The sequence below is a fragment of the Salvelinus sp. IW2-2015 genome, linkage group LG22 (assembly GCF_002910315.2).
Source record: "Salvelinus sp. IW2-2015 linkage group LG22, ASM291031v2, whole genome shotgun sequence".
In the NCBI taxonomy this organism is placed as follows: domain Eukaryota; kingdom Metazoa; phylum Chordata; class Actinopteri; order Salmoniformes; family Salmonidae; genus Salvelinus; species Salvelinus sp. IW2-2015.
The window spans coordinates 1,432,078-1,458,632 of NC_036862.1; the positions used below are offsets into that span (position 1 = coordinate 1,432,078).

The 26,555-nt window shown below is 43.8% G+C and overlaps 1 protein-coding gene across 4 annotated transcripts in view; it reads right to left on the reverse strand.

Annotated features, from left to right (window-relative positions):
- LOC111982533 (fibroblast growth factor 12-like) overlaps nucleotides 1-26,555 on the reverse strand; it is a 130,982-nt gene that overhangs the window by 64,669 nt on the left and 39,758 nt on the right. Inside the window, exon 2 of one of the 4 annotated variants that reach the window (XM_024014098.3) lies at nucleotides 26,424-26,552. The exons of 2 other annotated variants lie outside the window; for them this stretch is intronic. In XM_024014098.3, coding sequence (XP_023869866.1) covers nucleotides 26,424-26,552 — 129 coding nt within the window. Of the gene's footprint in view, nucleotides 1-14,360; nucleotides 14,949-26,423; nucleotides 26,553-26,555 lie in introns of those variants that run through there. One more of the 4 variants, XM_024014099.3, reaches the window with a different exon arrangement.

Sequence of the window (26,555 nt, forward strand, 5' to 3'; positions counted from 1 at the left end):
GCACATGGAGTAAACAATAAACAAGTCAATAACATGGTAGAAAAAAAGAGAATCTATATACAATGTGTGCAAAAGGCATGAGGTAGGCAATACATCGAATAATTACAATTTAGCAGATTAACACTGGAGTGATAAATCATCAGATGATCATGTGCAAGAAGAGATATTGGTACTGGTGTGCAAAAGAGCAGAAAAGTAAATAAATAAAAGCAGTATGGGGGGTGAGGTAGGTAAATTGGGTGGGTAGTTTACAGATGGACTATGTACAGCTGCAGCGATCGGTAGCTGCTCGGATAGCAGATTTTTAAAGTTGTTGAGGGAGATAAAAGTCTCCAACTTCAGAGATTTTTGCAATTCGTTCCAGTCGCAGGCCAGCAGAGAACTGGAAGGAAAGGCGTCCAAAATGAGGTTTTAGCTTTAGGGATGATCAGTGAGATACACCTGCTGGAGCGCGTGCTGCGGGTGGGTGTAGCCATCGTGACCAGTGAACTGATAAAGGCGGCACTTTACCTAGCATAGCCTTGTAGATGACCTGGAGCCAGTGGGTCTGACGACGAACATGTAGCGAGGGCCAGCCGACTAGGGCATACAGGTCGCAGTGGTTGGTCGTATAAGGTGCTTTAGTAACAAAACGAATGGCACTTGATAAAACTGCATCCAGTTTGCTGAGTAGAGTGTTGGAAGCTATTTTGTAGATGACATCGCCGAAGTCGAGGATCGGCAGGATAGTCAGTTTTACTAGGGTAAGTTTGGCGGCGTGAGTGAAGGAGGCTTTGTTGCGGAATAGAAAGCCGATTCTTGATTTGATTTGGATTGGAGATGTTTGATATGAGTCTGGAAGGAGAGTTTGCAGTCTAGCCAGACACCTAGGTACTTATAGATGTCCACATATTCTAGGTCGGAACCGTCCAGGTGGTGATGCTAGTCGGGCGTGCGGTGCAGGCAGCGAACGGTGGAAAAGCATGCATTTGGTTTACTAGCGTTTAAGAGCAGTTGGAGCCACGGAAGGAGTGTTGTATGGCATTGAAGCTCGTTTGGAGGTTAGATAGCACAGTGTCCAAGGAAGGGCCGGAAGTATATAGAATGTGTCGTCTGCGTAGAGGTGGATCAGGGAATCGCCCGCAGCAAGAGCAACATCATTGATGTATACAGAGAAAAGAGTCGGCCGAGAATTGAACCCTGTGGTACCCCCATAGAGACTGCCAGAGGACCGGACAACATGCCCTCCGATTTGACACACTGAACTCTGTCTGCAAAGTGTGTGTGTGAACCAGGCAAGGCAGTCATTAGAAAAAAACGAGGCTGCTGAGTCTGCCGATAAGAATATGGTGATTGACAGAGTCGAAAGCCTTGGCCAGGTCGATGAAGACGGCTGCACAGTAATGTCTTTTATCGATGGCGGTTATGATGTCGTTTAGTACCTTGAGCGTGGCTGAGGTGCATCCGTGACCGGCTCGGAAACCGGATTGCACAGCGGAGAAGGTACGGTGGGATTCGAGATGGTCAGTGATCTGTTGTTGACTTGGCTTTCGAAGACCTTAGATAGGCAGGGCAGGATGGATATAGGTCTTGTAACAGTTTGGGTCCAGGGTGTCTCCCCCTTTGAAGAGGGGGATGACCGCGGCAGCTTTCCAATCCTTGGGGATCTCAGATGATACGAAGGAGAGGTTGAACAGGCTGTAATAGGGGGTGCGACAATGGCGGCGGACAGTTTCAGAAAATAGGGGGTCCAGATTGTCAAGCCCAGCTGATTTGTATGGGTCCAGGTTTTCCAGCTCTTTCAGAACATCTGCTATCTGGATTTGGGTAAAGGAGAAGCTGGGGAGCTTGGGCGAGTAGCAGCGGGGGGGGCGGGGCTGTTGGCCAAGGTTGGAGTCGCCAGGAAGAAGGCATGGCCAGCCATTGAGAAATGCTTGTTGAAGTCTTCGATTATCACGGATTTATCGGTGGTGACCGTGTTACCTAGCCTCAGTGCAGTGGGCAGCTGGAGGAGGTGCTCTTGTTCTCCATGGACTTTACAGTATCCCAGAACTTTTTGGAGGTAGAGCTACAGGATGCGAATTTCTGCTTGAAAAAGCTGGCCTTTGCTTTCGACTGACTGCGTGTATTGGTTCCTGACTTCCCTGAACAGTTGCATATCGCGGGGGCTCTTCGATGCTATTGCAGTTCGCCACAGGATGTTTTTGTGCTGGTCGAGGGCAGTCAGGTCTGGAGGTGAACCAAGGGCTATATCTGTTCTTGGTTCTGCATTTTTTGAACGGAGCATGCTTGTCTAATATGGTGAGGAAGTAACATTAAAGAATGACCAGGCATCCTCAACTGACGGGATGAGGTCAATATCCTTCCAGGGTACCCGGGCCAGGTCGATTAGAAAGGCCTGCTCGCAGAAGTGTTTTAGGGAGCGTTTGACAGTGATGAGGGGTGGTCGTTTGGACCGCAGACCCTGGCGGATACAGGCAATGAGGCAGTGATCGCTGAGATCTTGATTGAAGACAAGCAAGGTGTATTTGGAGGGCAGGTTGGTCAGGATAATGTCTATTAGGTGCCCATGTTTACGGATTTAGGGTGTGTACCTGGTGGGTTCCTTTGATGATTTGTGTGAGATTGAGGGCATCAAGCTTGGATTGTAGGACTGCCGGGTGTTAAGCATATCCCAGTTTAGGTCACCTAACAGAACACAAACTCTGAAGCTAGATGGGGAGCGATCAATTCACAGATGGTGTCCAGGCACAGCTGGGAGCTGAGGGGTCGGTAGCAGCGGCAACAGTGAGAGACTTATTTCTGGAGAGATTAATTTTTTAAAATTAGAAGTTCGAACTGTTTGGGCATAGACCTGGAAAGTATGACAGAATTTGCAGGCTATCTCTGCAGTAGATTGCAACTCCTCCCCCTTTGGCAGTTCTATCTTGACGGAAAGTGTTATAGTTGGGTATGGAAATCTCAGAATTTTTGGTGGCCTTCCTAAGCCAGGATTCGGACACGGCAAGGACATCACGATTGGCAGAGTGTGCTAAAGCGTGAGTAAGGCAAACTTAGGGAGGAGGCTTCTGATGTTGACATGCATGAGGCCAAGGCTTTTTCGATCGCAGAAGTCAACAAATGAGGGTGACTGGGGACATGCAGGGCCTGGGTTTACCTCCACATCACCCGAGGAACAGAGGAGTAGTAGGATGAGGGTGCGGCTAAAGGCTATTCAAAACTGGTCGCCTAGAGCGTTGGGGAAAATAAAAGAACGCAGATTTATGGTGGCGTAGAATAGAGTCTGGGCATAATGTGCAGACAGGGGTATGGAGGGGCGCGGGTACAGCGGAGGCAAGCCCAGGCACTGGGTGATGATAAAGAGAGGTTGTATCTCTGGACATGCTGGTCTCAATGGGTGAGGTCACCGCATGTGTGGGGGGTGGACAAAGGGGGATCAGAGGTACGGAGAGTGGAACTACAGGGTCCATTGCAAACCAAAAACAATGACAATGAAAACTAGCCTGAACACACGTATGCAAGGCATATTGATATTTGAGGAGAACATACAATAAGGCATAAAGTGATTGCAGGTCTTGATTGGGAGAGCTAGCTAAAACAACAGTAAGATAACAGCAGCAATAACAGGGTGCTAGTCTGACACAGCAACAACAGGTAAAAAATGGCGATGACTAGGCAGAGAGGTCGGATTAACTACACACAGATCCTTGAGTTAAAGCACAGAGCGACAGATAAGACACAAATAAACAGAAATGGAGTACCGTGGAATTAATTGACAGTCAAGCATGACACAGCTATGTAGCCAAGTGATCATAGTGTCCAGGGGGCAGCCGTAGATGGAGCAGAGGAGGCCTCCACTAAGCTAGCACGCGGCGTGTAAAGTTAGTAGCCCGGGGGGTGGTCTGCTCAGACGAGGGGGGTCTGCTCAGACGTGGTTGTGTCGACAGAGAATCCAAGCCAGATGGCGATGGCGAAAGAGAGGTTGTGATTGTAGAATAGTGTTTGCTAACTGGTGCTAGCTTCGTGGCAGTGGCAGTGGCACTAGCTCTTCAGCTAGCCGGCAGATGGGCCTAGCTCGAGGCTAGCTCAAGGCTAACTGGTGCTGCTCGGGACAGAGGTGTTAGCCAGTAGTAGCCACTTCGGTTGCAGCTAGCTAGCTGTGATGATACGGTGTAATTGTCCAGAGCTTGCGTCAGGAATCCGGTGATGTGGTAGAGGAAAAAGCAGTCCTATATGCTCTGGGTTGATATCGCGCTTGCAGCTAGCCGGCAGATGGCCTAGCTCGAGGCTAGCTCAAGGCTAACTGGTGCTTGCTTCGGACAGAGGTGTTTAGCCAGTAGTAGCCACTCGGTTGCAGCTAGCTAGCTGTGATGATACGGTGGAATTGTCCAGAGCTTGCGTCAGGAATCCGGTGATGTGGTAGGTAGAAAAAAGCAGTCCTATATGCTCTGGGTTGATATCGCGCTGCAGCTAGCCGGCAGATGGGCCTAGCTCGAGGCTAGCTCAAGGCTAACTGGTGCTTGCTTCGGGACAGAGGTGTTAGCCAGTAGTAGCCACTCGGTTGCAGCTAGCTAGCTGTGATAATACGTGTAATTGTCCAGAGCTTGCGTCAGGAATCCGGTGATGTGGTAGAGAAAAAGCAGTCCTATATGCTCTGGGTTGATATCGCGCTTGCAGACTGGCAGTATCGGCCCGGTATTGAAGCTGGCTGTGTCCGAGTTAAGGGCGAAGACCGCAGCAGTGGCTAACTGACTACTAGCTAGTAGCTAGTTATCTGGCTAGCTTCTGATTGGGGTTACGGTTCAAAAGTATATAAAAAATAGCAGGTCCGTACCACATTGGGTGAGGCGGAATGTAGGAATGTATATTCAGTTCCTAGATGGAAAGTGAAATTAAAAATAAATACGAAATGTATACGAAAAATACGAATACTATTTACACGGACAAGACAGGACAAAGACACATCCGACTGCTACGCCATTCTTGGATTCAATGTAGAGGATGGTTTCTTTAAAAAGTGCCTTCCTCACCATCTTAAAAAGCATGCTTCATTCAATTTTTTTTAACCAGGAATAGATATAGCCCTTGTTCACTCCAGACCTGTCTGCCTTTGACCAGCCACAAAAACATCCTGTGGCGTTCTGCATTAGCATCGAATAACCCCAGTGATATGCAACTTTTCGGGGAAGTTAGGAACCAATATACACAGCAGTTAGGAAAGCTAAGGCTAGCCTTTTCAAACAGAAATTTTCATCCTGTGATACAAACTCAAAAAAGTTACGGGACACTGTAAAGTCCATGGAGAATAAGAACACTTCCTCCCAGCTGCCCACTGCACTGAAGATAGGAAACACTGTCACCACCCGATAAATCCACTATAATTGAGAATTTCAATAAGCATTTTTCTACGGCTGTCCATGCTTTCCACCTGGCTACCCCTACCCCGGTCAACAGCCCTGCGCTCCCCACAGCAACTCGCCCAAACCTCCCCCACTTCTCCTTCACCCAAATCCAGATAGCTGATGTTCTGAAAGAGCTGCAAAATCTGGACCCCTACAAATCAGCCGGGCTAGACAATCTGGACCCTCTCTTTCTAAAATGATCTGCCGAAATTCTTGCAACCCCTATTTACTAGCCTGTTCAACCTCTCTTTCGTATCGTCTGAGATTCCCATAGATTGGAAAATTGCCGCGGTCATCCCCCTCTTCAAAGGGGGAGACACTCTAGATCCAAACTGCTACAGACCTATATCTATTCTACCCTGCCTTTCTAAGGTCTTTGAAAGCCAAGTTAACAAACAGATTACCGACCATTTCGAATCTCACCGTACCTTCTCCTCTATGCAATCTGGTTTCAGAGCTGGCATGGGTGCACCTCAGCCACGCTCAAGGTCCTAAACGATATCATAACCGCCATCGATAGAGACATTACTGTGCAGCCGTATTCATTGACCTGGTTAAGGCTTTCGACTCTGTCAATCACAACATTCTTATTGGCAGACTCAACAGCCTTGGTTTCTCAAATGATTGCCTCGCTTGGTTCACCCAACTACTTCTCCCGATAGAGTCGGTGGTGTAACTCTGTGTTGTCTGTTCACACTGCTATGCTTTATCTTGGCCAGGTCGCAGTTGCAAATGAGAACTTGTTCTCAACTAGCTTACCTGGTTAAATAAAGGTGAAATAAATAAAATAAAATACTGACGGGATGAGGTCAATGTCATTCCAGGATACCCCGGCCAGGTCGATTAGAAAGGCCTGTTCGCTGAAGTGTTTTAGGGAGCGTTTGACAGTGATGAGGGGTGGTCGTTTGACTGCAGACCCATTACGGATGCAGGCAATGAGGCAGTGATCGCTGAGATCTTGGTTGAAAACAGAGGTGTATTTGGAGGGCGAGTTAGTTAGGATGATATCTATGAGCGTGCCCTTGTTTACGGATTTGGGGTTGTACCTGGTAAGTTCATTGATAATTTGTGTGAGATTCATGGCATCAAGCTTAGATTGTAGGATGGCCGGGGTGTTAAGCATGTCCCAGTTTAGGTCACCTAGTAGCACGAGCTCAGAAGATAGGTGGGGGGCAATCAATTCACATATAGTGTCCAGGACACAGCTGGGGGCAGAGGGTGGTCTATAGCAAGCGGCAACATTCCAGACTTGTTTCTGGAAAGGTTAATTTTTAGGAGTAGAAGCTCAAATTGTTTGGGTACAGACCTGGATAGTATGACAGAACTCTGCAGTAGACTGCAACACCGCCCACTTTGGCAGTTCTATCTTGGCGGAAAATGTTATAGTTAGGGATGGAAATTTCAGGGTTTTTGGTGGTTTTCCTAAGCCAGGATTCAGACACGGCTAAGACATTCGGGTTGGCAGAATGTGCTAAAGCAGTGAATAAAGCAAACTTAGGGAGTAGGCTTCTAATGTTAACATGCATGAAACCAAGGATTTTACAGTTACAGAAGTCAACAAATGAGAGCACCTGCGGAGTATGAATGGAGCTAGGCACTGCAGGTCCTGGATTAACCTCTTAACCTCGTGCCGTCCAGCACGTTCGGAACAGAGAGTAAAGGGAGCAGGTTTCTGGGCACGATAGCATAGATTCAAGGCATACTGTACAGACAAAGGTATGGTAGGAAGAGAGTACATTGTAGGTAAACCTAGGCATTGAGTAATGATGAGAGAGATATAGTCTTTAGAGACGTTTAAACCATGTGATGTCATCGCATATGTGGGAGGTGGAACAACATGGTTGGTTAAGGCATATTGAGCAGGGCTAGAGGCTCTACAGTGAAATAAGACAGTAATCACTAACCAGGACAGTAATGGACAGAGGGGTCCAACAATGCACTAACTAACCATACATCACTCTGGATAAGAGCATCTGCTAAATGACTAAAATGTAAAATGTAAATGTTTTACATACAGATCTCATATTACTGTATTGATTAATACAAAAATATATAGGTATATTGATGTCACAAATTATAATTGTTATAGTCCTTTATTAAAAGTATTGTTATTGGTTACATTTGACTGTGTAAAACCTGTCAGTACTACTTATTTCTCTGAAAGTGAGACAGATATATAGCGTTTTGCGGACCATGTATGTAATTGAACAAGGCCATGTCATGATTAGATACACACATCTCTTTCATAAGTTCTTTAAACAATAAAAGCAAATGTACCAACATTTCTGAAAATGTATATATAGCGTTTTGGAATCTCTTCATATCTCATTATCTGAGCAGAACTAACAAGGTCTCAATTAGGGCCATTTTATCATTTAAACCCAACCTGACATAAAATGTCCTACTCTCCAAGGCATGTCTTCACTGTAGATGGAGTGCTAGAAGAGTCATGGTGATTAAGTATAATGTGGCCTTATTATGCCTACTCTGATGTGTCCTCTCCAATTGAGTAAATCAAATCAAATTGTATTTGTCACATGCAACGGGTGTAGACTTTACCATGAAATACTTGCTTAAGAGCCCTTCCCAACAATGCAGAGTTAAAAAATACAATTTTAACTCCAGAGGAATAAAATAAAATACACAAGAATGGAGCTATATGGGACCCGATTCAGGAAACTAGGCGTATGTCGCAAATTCGTTTTTGGGCAGAAATGCCTTCTCAAACATGCAAACTTTCGTGTGCCTTCATAAAACGTGCATGCTATCTGTAAATACAAAAAAAAAGTAAAATTACGAGCCTGGTTTAGACACAGAAAAAATCAGTAACCTTCCCGCTAGCGATGATTGTCTGAGATAATGAGTGGGCTGGACATGCTGAGAGACGAGTTCGGATTGGTCTGCCATATAGAAGGCGTCTGTCTATTTGAGCACATCAGTCTGTTGGTAATCCTGTCGAACGCGGATTTTTTTTTAAATGTATTGTGTAGTGGAGCTGCATAAGTGTTGCGCTCCACTTTCTGGAGGATCAAGTTTTGAAATCAGTGGAATTAGAGTATGATAGCTTAGGAGATGGAGAAAACCCGTCTCCGGATTACATCTTCAAACTAAGGGCAACCGTGGTATGGCATTCCTGACAGGGAGACGAGTCCATCATGCATGATGACGTATACAGGTAAGATAGCTAGCTACATTTTCAGATATTATACGTTTCTAATTTTGACAGAAAGTGGTTTCATTTCAAGCTAAAGTGTACTGTTAGCTAGCTAGTTAACGTTAGCTGGCTGTTTCCCTAGGTGACATTATTCGCTTCCCAGAGCTGTTTGCTTTTCTAGTTAGAGCCTAATGTTAGCTAGCTAACATTGAACCTGGTTGGTTAGCTCCCAGCACTGTGGCATTGTTGGCACTTTGTTCATTGTTGTTTAACTAGCTAACGTTAGCTGGCTGGCTCGTTAGATAACATTACGTGAAGTATGTACAACACCCGTTGAATATGGCCGGTGTCAGTAAACGTCTGCAAAAAACGTAATGAAATTGTTGCCAGCAGGGCTGGTTAGGCTGTTTTCATGTTATCCAGAGGTAAACAAATCTAAGGAAGTCTCTAGATTTTGCTTGCCTGAAGTAGAGTATCTCGTGATAAATTGCAGGCCACACTACTTGCCTAGAGTTTTCAGCTATACTTTTCGTGGCTGTTTATTTACCACCACAGACGGATACTGACACAAAGACCGCACTCAGTCAGCTGTATAAGGAAATAAGCAAACAGGAAACCACTCACCCAGAGGCGGCGCTCCTAGTGGCCGGAGACTTTAATGCACGGAAACTCAAATCAGTTCTACCTAATTTAATCTATCAACATGTTAAATGTGCAACCAGAGGGAAAACAATTCTAACCTGTACTCCACAAACAGAGACGCGTACAAAGCTCTCCCCTCGCCCTCCATTTGGTAAACCCGACCACAACTCTATCCTCCTGATTCCAGCTTACAAGCATACCCACCCTCGTCACACCCTGACCTGACCAAAATAATATAGAAAACATAGATAACTAAGGTCAGGGCGTGACAGTAAGGTCTACACCTGTTGTATTCGGCGCATTTGACAAATAAAATTTGATTTGATAAAATGTCGCCCTTCTCCGTCGGCGAAATCTTGCGCAACATCAGATAGATTACCGTCCTAAAACATTAACAGGCACATTCATCTTACTCATGCCATTGTGACTTAATTAGTCCTCTGTGACTTAACTATTCCAATTCAAATTCCAATCACTTTTATTTTCTAAGAGGAAACTTCATGTTTGGTGAACAATTGGTACATACAAGGCACATGACAACAAAGAACACGTACAGTATAACATTTAATACAATCGTAACTTAAAACAAAAACAAGTTGAGGAGTTTGATAGATGCTTCACTCTTAGATCTGAATGGGAGAGATCTATATCTATGCCCAGGGGGTAGGATGTTATATTCTTCTAGCCTAGGACTGTTCTCATTGGAGTACAAAGTTCAGAATTTTATGGCAGGATAGGAGCAGAAGCAGAGAGACAGAGTGGAGGGAGCAGAAATGTGTAGGGCTCAAACCAGGATCCCTGCCACAGAGGGAAGTATATGAAGCAAGTGTTACCCACTCAACCAGACTTTGGTCCACATTCGTTTTTCTTTCAAAAGTAGTACTGTGAGGTATGAGAAATGGGACGTCCAACTCTCTGGCTTATTGTATTTTCAAACAATGTAAGGAGACGAAAAGGCAGGCATGGTTTGTAACTTTTTAAATCATATAAGCCCATGTAAAAGGGCAAGTAATTTCTTCATTCGGTTCAGACAACTTTTGGCCAAAGGGTTTAAGCCATCAACTTCATGATATCCTACGAAATGTGAATTTCAAAGTTGTATTAAATGTTGAACGCAGAGAGGCAAGTTCAAATGTGAAGTGTAGGCTACTGTTGTATCAAATCAAAGTTTGTCGCGTATACAGGTTTTCAGATCTTATCGCAGGTGCAGCCATATGCTGTGTTTCTATCTCCAACAGCGCAATAATAATACCTGGCAATACAAAACATCAAAAGTTAAACGAAAGGAATTAAGAAATATCAGAATGAGCAATTTCAGTCAGGAATATATATATATATATTCAGACCACTTGACTTTTTCCAGATTTTGTTAAGTTACAGCTTTATTATAAAATGTATTAAATTATTTTTCCCCCAATCAACCTACATACCACATAATGACAAAGCTGGGCCACACAAGGACATTCAGAAACTTGAATGAAACTTGTCCCGAAGCCACTCCTGTGTTGTCTTGGCTGTGTGTTTAGGGTCGTTGTCCTGTTGGAAGGTAAACCTTCGCCCCAGTCTGAGGTCCTGAGCACTCTGGAGCATGTTTTCATTCAGGATCTCTATGTACTTTGCTCTGTTCATCTTTGCCTCGATCAAGACTAGTATCCCAGTCCCTGCTGCTGAAAAACATCCCCACAGCATGATGCTGCCACCACCATGCTTCCCCGTAGGGTTGGTACCAGGTTTCCTCCAGACGTGACTCTTGGCATTCAGGCCAAAGAGTTTAATCTTGGTTTCATCAGACCAGAGAATCTTGTTTCTCATGGTCTGAGAGTCTTTAGGTGCCTTTTGGCAAACTCCAAGCTGGCTGTCATGTGCCTTTTACTGAGGAGTGGCTTAGAAGAGTCTTGGTGGTTCCAAACTTGTTCCATTTAAGAATGATGGAGGCCACTGTGTTGTTGGGGACCTTCAATGCTGGAGAAATGTTTTGGTACCCTTCCCCAGATCTGTGCCGACACAATCCTGTCTTGGAGCACTACGGACAATTCCTTCGACCTCATGGCTTGGTTATTGCTCTGACATGCACTTTCAACTGTGGGACCTTATATAAACAGGTGTGTGCCTTTCCAAATCATGCCCAATCAATTTAATTTACCACAGGTAGACTCCAATCAAGTTGTAGAAACAGCTCAAGAATGATCAATGTAAACAGGATGCACCTGAACTCAATTTTGAGTCTCATAGCAAATGGTCTAAAACCCTATTTACATAAGTTGTTTTTTATTTTGAATACATATGCAAAAATATCTAAAAACCTGTTTTCGGGCCTCCCGGGTGGCGCAGTGGTCTAGGGCACTGCATCGCAGCGCTAGCTGTGCCACCAGAGACTCTGGGTTCGCGCCCAGGCTCTGTCGCAGCCGGCCGCGACCGACGCACAATTGGCCTAGCGTCGTCCGGGTTAGGAAGGGTTTGGCCGGTAGGGATATCCTTGTCTCATCGCGCACCAGCGACTACTGTGGCGGGCCGGGCGCAGTGCACGCTAACCAAGGGGGCCAGGTGCACGGTGTTTCCTCCGACACATTGGTGCGGCTGGCTTCCGGGTTGGAGGCGCGCTGTGTTAAGAAGCAGTGCGGCTTGGTTGGGTTGTGCTTCGGAGGACGCATGGCTTTCGACCTTCGTCTCTCCCGAGCCCGTACGGGAGTTGTAGCGATGAGACAAGATAGTAATTACTAGCAATTGGATACCACGAAATTGGGGGTAAAATTTAAATAAATAAAATAAAATAAAATAAAAATAAAAACTGTTTTCACTTCGTCATTATGGGGTATTGTGTGTAGATTGATGAGGAAATGCTTTTTATTTTAGAATAAGGCTGTAACGTAACAAAATGTGGAAAAAGTCAAGAGGTCTGAATACTTTCCGAATGCACTGTATCTAGTCATATCCGTTTAGAACACAAAGGATGCATTCTTAAAGTATTCAAACAGGGCCTCAGTGTCTGACTCACTGAAGATGATGATATACCCTTGCTAACTGTTTGGCTCAAATATTCTCTTTAACTCACTAGATCCGTATTTGACTCATACCTGGGTTTAAGTATACCGAACAAAAATATAAACGCTGCATGTAAAGTGTTGGTTCCATGTTTCATGAACTGAAATAAAAGATCCCAGACATTTGCCATACTCACAAAAAGCGTATTTCTCTAAAATGTTGTGCACAAATTTGTTTATGTCCCAAAGAGCATTTCTCCTTTGCCAAGATAGGTGTGGCAAATCAAGAAGCTGATTAAACAGCATGATCATTACACAGGTGCACTTTGTGCTGGCGACAATAAAAGGCCAATCTAAATTGTGCTGTTTTGTCACAACACAATGCCACAGATGTCTCAAGTTTTAAGGGAGCGTACAACTTGCATGCTGACTGCAGGAATGTCCACCAGAGCTGTTGCCAGAGAATGTAATGTTAATTTCTCTACCATAAGCTGCCTCTAAAGTCATTTTATAGAATTTGGCAGTACGTCCAACCGGCCTCACAACCGCAGACCACGTGTAACCACGCCAGCCCAGGAACTCCACATCCGGCTTCTTCACCCGCGGGATCATCTGAGACCAGCCACCCAGACTGCTGATGAAACTGAGGAGTATTTCTGTTTAATAATGCCTTTTTGTGAGGAAAAACTCATACTGATTGGCTGGGCCTGGCTCCCCAGTGGGTGGGCATGGCTCCCCAGTAGGTGGATCTACAATATGCCCTCCCAGGCCCACCCATGGCTGCGCCCCTGCCCAGTCATGTGAAATCCATAGATTAGGGCCTAATTAATTTATTTCAATTGACTGATTTCCTTATAAGAACTGTAACTCAGGAAATTGTTGAAATTGTTGCATGTTGCGTTGATATTTTTGTTCAGTATAGTATTTGAAATCGCTCAAATGCTTTAGCTGTGCTTGATTGAGCTTGCCTGGAACAATGGGACCAATGGAATAGTCCTCAAAGTCCAAACCCCACCCCTCTGACACTCTCAAGCAAATGCTCAAAGATACTATTCGAACCCAGAACTGAGTTTGATTCATTAGCTCTTGTGGACAAAGACCACTAACTCAGTCAATCACCATGTGGAAAATGCCCTGCTTTTATTAGTCAAATGAGATTCATTTTTTCACCCTGCATGTGCATCTGCCCCAGTGCTGAAGCCTCTGCACCCCTTCTACTGTCCTCTGCATTGTGAAGGCCATGGCCACATAGAATTCCTGAGAGAGGCATGGCATCCTGCCCCAGAGAACTGCAAGCACAGCGTAACTCCACAAATACAATGTCAGAGGAAAGCCCAAACACTTTCACAAAGAGACATAGCCACCACACTGTGAACACAGTCTTAGGGAGGCATTCGGTTGATTAATTTTTGAAAAATATTGTGAATAATTAGTAGTAGCCGTACTGTGCTGTCGTTAACTTTGGTAAGTCGAGTGTAGTGGTCTACTTTTATGTTTATGTTGTTTGCCGATAAAAGTCAGTGGTTTAAGGTTCTGCGCTGTCCATTGTGCTGAATCAGTCTTGGGGTGCAAAACTCACCGGAAGAGCAGTTTAGATTTTGTTTGAACATTTTCGCTGGGTGGGATACCAGCGCTGCAGAATACAATAACTTTCTTTCACTGTTATGAGCAAACTATCCTACACATAAGACAAAGTATTGCTACTTCTGAAACGTTGCACTTGACAGTCTAGGCCTACATACACCCATGAATGTATCTACACACTGCATCACACAGACATACACACTCCAACACACAAACACGTCTTCTGATAAATCACCACGACTTACACACAAAATAGAAGATGATGAAAGATTTTCATATAAGTGTCATGGCTAATGTAGATAGATGCTCACTCAGTATGAAATGACTGCCTCTCAGTGGCCCGCTTAAGCGACTCCACTGGTTTGAATATAGGGACTTTCATAAGTCTAACTCTTCGCAGTAATTGAATCAAAAATACTGATGGGGGGCATTTTGTCTCAAAGTTAATGATTCTACAACAATGCCGGATTGTTTTGTTTTCAAATGTATGGCTCTCGCTGTTTCTCCCATTGAAAAACGGAGACTGCTGAATGCACACCGCTGCAGAGGCGAATCCCCCCACGCCACTACAGAGAACAGACCTCGCACTGAAAGAAAGAAGCATGCAAGATGTCTCACCGCTCGTGGTTGTAGTCGACTTCGATCGCTTTCCACAGAGACACTGCAGCATATGCGCACCTTTCTTCAGGAAAAGCCTCAGAATCTTCATTGATTTGAGTTATAGTGTTTCCTCGTCAATTCACGCAATCTGACACTATTACGATGGAGGTTATTGAGGTACAGCCACCTCAGGTCGATCACCGTGCTATCCAGATCCCTGGCTTCCCTCAGCAGATCGAAAACCACAGAAAAGCCTCAACAAAGCGACGCGATACATTACACAGACACATCCTGATATATTTATCATTGATGAGAATTCCAACAAAAACACCCATGGCTCCATGAATTGCAAGCTATGCCACAAGGATTTCAGAATAATTTCCCATAGTCTATGTCTCTTCTCGATTTTACTAGCAGACGTAAAACGAGGTGTCCTCTGGTTCAAGCGGGCACGCTAAAGTTAAACTGCAGGGTAGAGTGACAGCGTCGCGGTGGATGAGGTAATGCGCCTTGTTCATCCATGGTGGTAGGCTACAGTGGTGCAAAAAGCGTGGGGCGCGAGGGATACCAGGGCATGTCAGAGTGAGAAAGAGAAGCTATTGACGACAGGAGTGGCTGCGGTTCCGGATTTTCTGGAAACTTTGATTTGCCGTGGCTAAAGATAAGGAGTTTTCTGCGCATGTGCGGTGTTTCTTTCTCTCAGTTTGCACTCTTCGCTGCCTGCGTTGCTGCTGCTCAATACTCCACTTTCGTTTCCCCAACTAACGCCTTTGTCTGTTGTAGCCTACAAACTTTATGTTGTACATGTTTGAACTATTGCATTCCATGTCTCAGTACGCTATTAAGCATGAGCTCAATTTCATGTTATTGTTTCAGGAAGTTAGTTCGGCTACATGCAGCTATTTACATGTTGTTCACAAAAGACATGATCAACATGTTCAAACAAACTCACAGATAGTATTTTGCCCCAATACAAAACTCAAGTGGGGAGTTTTGCATTGGGGCATGAAGCTATCTAGGCAGCATACAGTTGAAGTCAGAAGTTTACATACACCTTAGCCAAATACATTTAAAATCAGTTTTTCACAATTCCTGACATTTAATCCTAGTAAAAATGCCCTGTCTTTGGTCAGTTAGGATCACCACTTTATTTTAAGAATGTGAAATGTCAGAATAATAGTAGAGAGAATGATTTATTTCAGCTTTAATTTCCTTCATCACATTCCCAGTGGGTCAGAAGTTTACATACACTCAATTAGTATTTGGTAGCATTGCCTTTAAATTGTTTAACTTGGGTCAAATGTTTCGGGTAGACTTCCACAAGCTTCCCACAATAAGTTGGGTGAATTTTTGCCCATTCCTCCTGACAGAGCTGTTGTAACTGAGTCAGGTTTGTAGGCCTCCTTGCTCGCACACGCTTTTCAGTTCTGCCCACACATTTTCTATAGGATTGAGGTCAGGGCTTTGTGATGGCCACTCCAATACCTTGACTTTGTTGTCCTTAAGCCATTTAGCCACAACTTTGGAAGTATGCTTGGGGTCATTGTCCATTTGGAAGACCCATTTGCGACCAAGCTTTAACTTCCTGACTGATGTCTTGAGATGTTGCTTCTGAGCGGTATGACGGCTGCGTGGTCCCATGGTGTTTATACTTGCGTATCAATTGTTTGTACAGATGAACGTGTTACCTTCAGGCGTTTGGAAATTGCTCCCAAGGATGAACCAGACTTGTGGAGGTCTACAATTTTGTTTCTGAGGTCTTGGCTGATTTCTTTTGATTTTCCCATGATGTCAAGCAAAGAGGCACTGAGTTTGAAGGTAGGCCTTGATATACATCCACAGGTACACCTCCAATTAGCCTATCAGAAGCTTCTAAAGCCATGTCATAATTTTCTGGAATTTTTGAAAGCTGTTTAAAGGCACAGTCAACTTAGTGTATGTAAACTTCTGACTCACTGGACTTGTGATACAGTGAATTATAAGTGAAATAATCTATCTGTAAACAATTGTTGGAAAAATTACTTGTGTCATGCACAAAGTATATGTCCTAACCGACTTGCCAAAACTATAGTTTGTTAACAGGAAATGTGTGGAGTGGTTGAAAAACGAGTTTTAATGACTCCAACCTAAGTGTATGTAAACTTCCGACTTCAACTGTATCAAACACAAGCAAGACACAGACGCACAGTCTAATTAGCGATTTCATGTTATTTTTTTAATAATCATTGCAGATATTGGCTAAGCAGGAGCCAGACAGGAAGTCAGAGTAGTAGTGTTATTTTTCAGCAACTCTGGCTAGTGACTATGATATGGCAGCAACTACAAAGATTAGCCTACATCATCACACAAAACGCAGCTCATTTTTGCTCCAATGCAGTATGTAGGGCTGTGTCCTGCATACATAACTGTTACAACAGACAGAGAAGGTTGAAGCCTTCATAATGGCCTTGAATGCTTGTTCATTCAAATCTCGGAAGGTTTTTATTTCAGCTGTTCAGAATTATGAGGCAGAGACATAGGCTACATAATCATGGTTCAGAAGAAGGTGAGTAAAGAGAGAAACGCGTGTGCGTAAAATAACACATACGCTGAACGTGATCCGTAGCTTTGAGAAAGAGGTTTCCAGAGGGGCGGGGGCGAAAATGCTTGATAATACAGTGCATTCGGGAAGAATTAAGACCCCTTGACTTTTTCCACATTTTGTTATGTTACAGCCTTATTCTATAATGGATGAAATTGTTTTTTTCCTTCATAAATCCACACACACAAAAAAACTGGTTTTTAGAAATGTTATCAAATTTATTCAAAATGTAAAAATCACATTTACATAAGTATTCATACCCTTTACTCAGTACTTTGTTGAAGCACCTTTGGCAGCGATTACAGCCTCAAGTCTTCTTGGGTATGACGCTACAAGCTTGGCACACCTGTATTTGGGGAGTTTCTCCCATTCTTCTCTGCAGATGCTCTCAAGCTCTGTCAGGTTGGATGGGGAGCGTCACTGCACAGCTATTTTCAGGTCTTTCCAGAGATGTTCAATCGGGTTCAAGTCCGGGCTCTGGCTGGGCCACTCTAGGACATTCAGAAACGTGTCCCAAAGCCACTCCTGCATTGTCTTGTGCTTAGGGTCGTTGTCCTGTTGGAAGGTGAACCTTCGCCCCAGTCTGAAGTCCTAAGCGCTCTGGAGCAGGTTTTCGTCAAGGATCTCTCTGTACTTTGCTCCGTTTATCTTTCCCTCAATCCGGACTAGTCTACCAGTCCCTGCCGCATGATGCTGCCACCACCATGCTTCACCTGACGCTTGGCATTCAGGCCAAAGCGTTCAATCTTGGTTTCATCAGACCAGAGAATCTTGTTTCTCATGGTCTGCGAGTACTTTAGGTGCCTTTTGGCAACTTCTTCTATTTAAGAATGATGGAGGCCACTGCAAAACATTTCTGGTACTTTTTCCCAGATCTCTGTGCCTCGACACAATCCTGTCTCGGAGCTCTACGGACAGTTCCTTCGACCTCATGGCTTGTTTTTTGCTCCGACATGCACTGTCAGCTGTGTGACCTTATATAGACCGATGTGTGCCTTCCCAAATCATGTCCAATCAATTGAATTTACCACAGGGGGACTCCAATAAAGTTGTAGAAACATCTCAAGGATGAACAATGGAAACAGGATGAGCTCAATTTCGAGTCTCGTAGCAAAGGGTCGCTTTGTCATTATGGGGTATTGTGTGTAGCATAATGAGGATTTTTTATTTATTCAATACATTTTAGAATAAGGCTCTAACTTAACAAAATGTGGAAAAAGTGAAGGGGTCTGAAAGCTTTCCGAATGCACTGTATGTGTGGCCACGGGGAAAGGGGAGAGCGCGGTTACAGTACCACCGACGTGAGCGGGTGGGTTTGATGATTTTATAGACAAAGCATCGCCTCTGCTTGGAGTGGGTCCACTGCCTAGGAGTGTGTGTTTTCCAGTCTGAAAAAACAACTAGCCTAGTAGTGATATTTTATTTCACTGCCCAAGTAATGCATTGAATATGAAATCACGTTTCGATTTTTCTATACTATAGGCAACATTAAGTATGCCAAGTTATATTAGATCAATTGTTTCTAGGAATGTTGAGTTTTTTACATTGAAAGGTAACCTGCAGGTAGCCTGCAATGTGGCCATGGGGTTATAGTCAAGTCAGGTGAATCGTTGGAACAGCTAAACAAGATGATAATATCATGAGAAGATCATAAGGCCATGATATCTGGTTATTTTAGAAGAGTGAAGCAGACATAGTAGATAGTAGAATCAAACTTAGAGGGACCTCCTTTAATCAAATCTGATTCCAAACCTAACCCTAACCTTAACCCCACTGCTAACCCTAATGCTAACCCCACTGCTAACCCTTACCTTAAATTTGTTTTCATGAATGTCTACGATATACACAATTTTGACTTTGCAGCTGGCACATCTAGCGGAAAATCGCTCATCTCTGTCTCCAGGACAAGAAGACTCATCCCAATAAATGCCAACCTGCCCCATATATGCCTATTATAGGCTACTAAAGTCTATACAGGTGAATGTGCTCACAGTTCCATGCAAGGTAATAATTTCGCCAAAAGGAGGCGGTAGCATGCAGAGGACAGAGGCGAATCCAGCTGTCACGGGAACCCTGGCTCCCATCACATCCATTTACGTCACAGGGTGGGACGTCAACGCTCTCTTACGTACTTGCGTAGACGTACAGTCAATGCACCTAAACACCAAACACAACACGCGGCTTTCTTCATAGCGTACTACATTATCTTCATTCCCACTGCAGAGTCATTTCATGATTGCATAATATTGAAAAGTATGAAATCAATGCTTGTTTGCTAAATATGATATAGTACAAAACGTATTAATTACATTTTGCGTACAGTTTCATCGTGGTCCTATTGTAGACATTGTGCCACACAGAAAGTACCCTGTTGTTTTTTCATGTCTGCATGATGACAACCTCAAACATGTATTTTGTATCATCATAGCACTAGAAAATAGCCATCAATAATTTACATCGTTTTATGTCTTTATCAATGCCCATAGATTCCTCCATTCACAAACAACACATCATACGGGACACACTAGATCTACTGGGTGATGAAATCTCTGACTTGAGTGTTGAAATTAGTTAGAAAAAAGACCTATACTGCTGCTGCCTGCTATAAATACATCACAGTCTTCATGATCAAGGTCCGTTGATACACACACACACACACACACACACACACACACACACACACACACACACACACACACACACACACACACACACACACACACACACACGGAGAATAGGCAACAAACAATCAGCTCTCTCACAGACACACACACCCACTAACACACAAAGAGCAGCAAACACAGCCTCACACATACACATTAGGCAGACAGAAGACAGACGTTAATGCCAAATTGACATCGCACCCCATGCTTTTCACATCACTGTACAACCCTCCGGTTCTTTCTCTCTGCCTATCACATGCACCTTACAATCTCGTATGGCTCTTGTATATGGATTTCATCAGGGGTGCAACTTTCACTGGGGACGGGGGGGCCCCCCCACATTCTGAAATTACATTCTCACATGGTCCTTACATTAGGCTTGTTACTGGGCTAGATCAGCCAATATGTTAGATGTAATTTGAAGAGAGCAGAGTTGGAGAGACTTGCACTTTCTCTTGAGCTACAGTATTTTTATAGCCTTCATTTTAGGAGTGGGAAGATTTTAAGACAGAGAAGTATGGGTGATCAATATTTGGGCCTTTGTAGGCAATGGAGAGACTTGCACTTTCTCTTGAGGTACATCATTTAAACTAAAGCCTAATCGTAGGCCTATTTATCAAGTACATTTCCTTGGAAAGATAACTGCCCCATGCTTCTCCGCCTATGTATAGGCTATAGCCTAATCTATTTAATTTAGACTACACACGTACCTGATCGCGCAGGTATGGCTACTGAACCTGAAGCAGCAAGAGTGATGACAACGACACTTGCTACGTTTTGCATAGGCCTATAGGCTATAGCCTACCCTTTAGGAGACCGATTCGCAGGCAGAGACAAATATTATTATGACAAATATTATTAACCGACTCACATTGGTTAAGCTCCCTCCACTTTTTTCCATTATCAGTATTTATTTACAGACACTGTTGTAAACTACAGTCTAATCATATTTAAGTTAACTGCCAAGTGATTCTCCGCCCGTGTAGGCAGCCAACTCTATTGCAATGAGATCACACAAGCCTAGCAGCGGTAGCTAGGCTACTGAAGTTGAAGCAGCGAATTCTGAGTGTGTGAACAATGCACATTTTTATTTTTATTTTAATACAATAGGTAGGCTAACCCATACAAAGCAGAAAGAGGACCGTTTCCAAATAATCTGTGGGACAACAAAAATATTTAAATCCCAAAGTCTTCTGTCTAACCATCCGCTCCCGCCCGCAGACCGTGCCACAATGATCTCTGTTGGTACTGTAGGTCCCGCAGGCATGGAATGCAGGAATGCAGCCCTTCTAGTACGCAGTCAGTACACAAGACTATGCTCAACATGTCTTAGCAGGATCAGATGGTGACTGGGGTCCCAGCAGGGTCAGAGAACCAGTCTGGGATCTGGGAATAATGGTCATTTCAATTATTGAACCATTGATTCTATTCTTGGATAATACAATGTATAAATGTACACCAAGGTCATTCTTTGTCATGCCTCGTCTTAGGAGGATCAGATGGTGACAGGGTCTCAGCAGGGTCAGGCAGCCAGGGAAGAGGTGATTTTTTGCAGACACAACACTTCATTCTCTCTGTGCAGCAAACACTTGACAAGTCAGATGCTATTTTAAGGCAGTCTGACAAACCTCCAAAGTTGATTTACAAACTGTATCAAGGGTTTATAGAGGCTTTTTCCGATGACATAAAATATGTAAAACAAAAATGTGAGGAAGACCTGGTAGAAGCTATTGATGATGATGAATGGATACAGATATGTTTGAATGCCCAGTCATGTTCATATAATCTCAGACATAAATTACTGCAGTTTAAGACCATCCATAGAACGTACTATATGCCAGTGAAACTGAATGACATGCACTCAACAATGTAATTCCTCTGCTGGAGGTATAAAACACAAAAGGGGACACATTTGCATATGTTATGGTCTTGTGAAGGCTGGCTGAATTCTGGCAAACAGTATGTTCTTTTATCTCTGCATGTCTACAGATTCATTCTTCTTCTTGGTTTTGTTTGCTTGGAAATGTTGATACTGGAGACTGTTATCTGAAGATACTGTGTAACCAAGCATTTATAGCGGCTAAGAAATGCATTGCCATTAAATTGACGGTTGGTAATAAAAGCTTTGATTTATTACCAGATTAAGGGTATACTGGGCAACTTTCATAAGGTCTGGAGGCCTTATATGGAATACAGTTTGACTAAAGTAGTCTGTATTGAAAACATGCCCACGCCAGGGGAGATACCTATTTAGGCAATCCCTAGCTGCTGGGCTGCTTAGTCCTGGCCCTGGTGGTCTGCCGTCCTGTGGGTTGTCACTCTGGCCTTGGCCTAACACACCTGAAACCAATAATTAATGTTTCACTAAGATCCTAAAGCTGTGTGGGGTGTGTGGGTTGGTGGCACTGCAGGGTGGTGGAAACCTAGGGACAGGACAGGGCGACACAGATATATTGTGTGCAAGTAAAACGAGCTCTACGTTCTATTAGTCCTGGGAGATTAATTACATGGAGGATTTGCTGTTTCTGTGTGTTAATGTACAGTGTATTTGAGATGAATGTGTATTTTTCGTGTGTTTTCTTTGGTAACACATTTTTTTTTAAAGGTGGGAACTGGGAAGGAACTTGAGTTGAGTTATTGACTAGACTGGTGGGGGTCAGGCGTGCAGGCAGCCCGGGCTGGCTGGTCGGTCTGGCTGAAATTTGATATGGAGGATGCCTTAAATAAAAACAATCAAAAGTCTTTGTATTTTTTGAAGAGATGTTCATTTGTTAGGCTATTGGTTAAAGGTGCAACACAATATTTATTAYTGAATTACCTTTGATCTAGTTCAGTCTTATTAATCACTTAAAACATATTTATTAATGCCCCCCCCCCCCCCCCCACACTTCTAAAACCAATGTGGCGCCCCTGGATTTCATATGTGGCTAATCATTTCTGCCCCCCCCCTTATTTTATGGATTCAACACATACAGTGGGGAGAACAAGTATTTGATACACTGCCGATTTTGCAGGTTTTCCTACTTACAAAGCATGTAGAGGTCTGTAATTTTTATCATAGGTACACTCAACTGTGAGAGACGGAATCTAAAACAAAAATCCAGAAAATCACATTGTATGATTTTTAAATAATTAATTTGCATTTTATTGCATGACATAAGTATTTGATCACCTACCAACCAGTAAGAATTCCGGCTCTCACAGACCTGTTAGTTTTTCTTTAAGAAGCCCTCCTGTTCTCCACTCATTACCTGTATTAACTGCACCTGTTTGAACTCGTTACCTGTATAAAAGACACCTGTCCACACACTCAATCAAACAGATTCCAACCTCCATAATGGCCAAGACCAGAGAGCTGTGTAAGGACATCAGGGATAAAATTGTAGACCTGCACAAGGCTGGGATGGGCTACAGGACAATAGGCAAGCAGCTTGGTGAGAAGGAAACAACTGTTGGCGCAATTATTAGAAAATGGAAGAAGTTCAAGATGACGGTCAATCACCCTCAGTCTGGGGCTCCATGCAAGATTTCACCTCGTGGGGCATCAATGATCATGAGGAAGAAGAGGGATCAGCCCAGAACTACACGGCAGGACCTGGTCAATGACCTGAAGAGAGCTGGGACCACAGTCTCAAAGAAAACCATTAGTAACACACTACGCCGTCATGGATTAAAATCCTGCAGCGCACGCAAGGTCCCCCTGCTTAAGCCAGTGCATGTCCAGGCCTGTCTGAAGTTTGCCAATGACCATCTGGATGATCCAGAGGAGGAATGGGAGAAGGTCATGTGGTCTGATGAGACAAAAATAGAGCTTTTTGGTCTAACTCCACTCGCCGTGTTTGGAGGAAGAAGAAGTATGAGTACAACCCCAAGAACACCATCCAACCGTGAAGCATGGAGGTGGAAACATCATTCTTTGGGGATGCTTTTCTGCAAAGGGGACAGGACGACTGCACCGTATTGAGGGGAGGATGGATGGGGCCATGTATCGCGAGATCTTGGCCAACAACCTCCTTCCTCAGTAAGAGCATTGAAGATGGTCGTGGCTGGGTCTTCCAGCATGACAACGACACGAAGCACACAGCCATGGCAACTAAGGAGTGGCTCCGTAAGAAGCATCTCAAGGTCCTGGAGTGGCCTAGCCAGTCTCCAGACTGAACCCAATAGAAAATCTTTGGAGGGAGCTGAAAGTCCGTATTGCCCAGCGACAGCCCCGAAACCTGAAGGATCTGGAGAGATCTGTAAGGAGGAGTGGGCCAAAATCCCTGCTGCAGTGTGTGCAACTAGTCAAGAACTACAGGAAACGTATGATCTCTGTAATTGCAAACAAAGGTTTCTGTACCAAATATTAAGTTCGCTTTTCTGATGTATCAAATACTTTATGTCATGCAATAAAATTGCTAATTAATTACTTAAAATCATACAATGTGATTTTCTGGATTTTTTTTTAGATTCCGTCTCTCATAGTTGAAGTGTACCTATGATAAAAATTACAGACCTCTACATGCTTTGTAAGTAGGAAAACCTGCAACATCGGCAGTGTATCAAATACTTGTTCTCCCCACTGTAGGTCTACAGTGAACAGATGTGCAGACTATTGCCACTCACAGAACACTCTCATAAAAAGTATGAGAAATACAAATGTTGTGTGTGTGTGTTTGTGTGTGTGTTTGTGCATGCTTGGGTGCGTGCGTATTGTGCGCAAGTATGTTTGTCCTCTGTTTGTCCTCTAAACCTACAGTTGAAGTCGGAAGTTTACATACACCTTAGCCAAATACATTTTAAACTCAGTTTTTCACAATTCCTGACATTTAATCCTAGTAAAATTCCCTGTCTTAAGTCAGTTAGGATCACCACTTTATTTTAAGAATGTGAAATGTCAGAATAATAGTAGAGAGAATGATTTATTTCAGCTTTTTTTTATTTCATCACATTCCCAGTGGGTCAGAAGTTTACATACACTCAATTAGTATTTGGTAGCATTGCCTTTAATTGTTTAACTTGGGTCAAACGTTTCGGGTAGCCTTCCACAAGCTTCCCACAATAAGTTGGGTGAATTTTGACCCATTCCTCCTGACAGAGCTGGTGTAACTGAGTCAGGTTTGTAGGCCTCCTTGCTCGCACACGCTTTTTCAGTTCTGCCCACAAAATCTTCTACAGGATTTAGGTCAGGGCTTTGTGATGGCCACTCCAATACCTTGACTTTGTTGTCCTTAAGCCATTTTGCCACAACTTTGGAAGTATGCTTGGAGTCATTGTCCCTTTGGAAGGTGTATTTGCGTCCAAGTTTTAACTTCCTGACTGATGTCTTGAGATGTTGCTTCAATATATCCACAGAATTCTCCATCATCGTGATGCCATCTATTTTGTGAAGTGCACCAGTCCCTCCTGCAGCGAAGCACCCGCACAACATGATGCTGCCACCCCCATGCTTCACGGTTGGGATGGTGTTCTTCGGCTTGCAATCCTTCCCCTTTTTCCTCCAAACATAACGATGTCATTATGGCCAAACAGTTCTATTTTTGTTTCATCAGACCAGTAGACATTTCTCCAAAAAGTACGATCTTTGTCCACATGTGCAGTTGCAAACCGTAGTCTGGCTTTTTTGTGGCGGTTTTGGAGCAGTGGCTTCTTCCTTGCTGAGCGGCCTTTCAGGTTATTCATATAGGACTCGTTTTACTGTGAATATAGATACTTTTGTACCTGTTTCCTCCAGCATCTTCACAAGGTCCTTTGCTTTTGTTCTGGGATTGATTTGCACTTTTTGCACCAAAGTACGTTCATCTCTAGGAGACAGAACACGTCTCCTTCCTGTGCGGTATGACGGCTGCGTGGTCCCATGGTATTTATACTTGCGTACTATTGTTTGTACAGATGAACGTGGTACCTTCAGGCGTTTGGAAATTGCTCCCAATGATGAACCAGACTTGTGGAGGTTTACAATTTTTTTCTGAGGTCTTGGCTGATTGGCATTAAACAAAGCATGTTTAGTTATTAAGCTGCAGCTGGCCCAGAACAGAGCGGCACATCTTGCTCTTCATTGTAATCAGAGGACTGATATAAATACAAATACTATGCATGCCAGTCTCTTTTGGCTAAGAGTTGAGGAGAGACTGACTGCATCACTTCTTTTTATAAGAAAAATGAATGTGTTGAAAATCCCGAATTGTTTGCATAGTCAACTTACACACAGCCTTGACAAACACATTTACGCCACCAGACATGCCACCAGGGGTCTTTTCACAGTCCCCAAATCCAGAACAAATTCAAGAAAGCGTACAGTATTAAAGAGCCATTATTGCATGGAACTCCATTCCATCTCACATAGCTCAAATGAACAGCAAACCTTGTTTAAACAGATAAAGCAACACCTCACAGCACAACGTCTCTCCCCTATTTGACTTAGATAGTTTGTATATGTATTGATATGTAGGCTACGTGTGCCTGTAAAATGTGTTTGATGTAGTTCTGTCCTTGAGATGCTCTTGTTTATTAATGTTCTGTATTATGTCATGTTTCATGTTTTGTGTGGACCCCAGGAAGAGTAGCTGCTGCTTTTGCAACAGCTAATAGGATCCTAATAAAATACCCCAAAAATACCAAACCTATGCGGAGGGCTCGGAGCACGTGTCAAACTCATTCCACGGAGGGCCGAGTGTCTGTGGGTGTTCGCTCCACCCTTGTACTTGATTGATGAATTAAAGTCACTAATTAGTAAGGAACTTCCCTCACCTAGTTGTCTAGGTCTTAATTGAAATGAAAAAACAAAAACCCGCCGACACTCAGCCCTCCATGGAAGGAGTTTGACACCCCTGGCTTGGAGTAAAGAGAACTCACCCTGCTCATCGCTGTCTGGTTTTGCTGTTCCTTCCTCCTCATCTTCCTCCTCTCCCTTACTGTCTTTGGACAGCAGTCGTCGGAACAGGCTACCAAGCGAACGAGTCATGTCTGGCTCTCCAACGCTCTCTG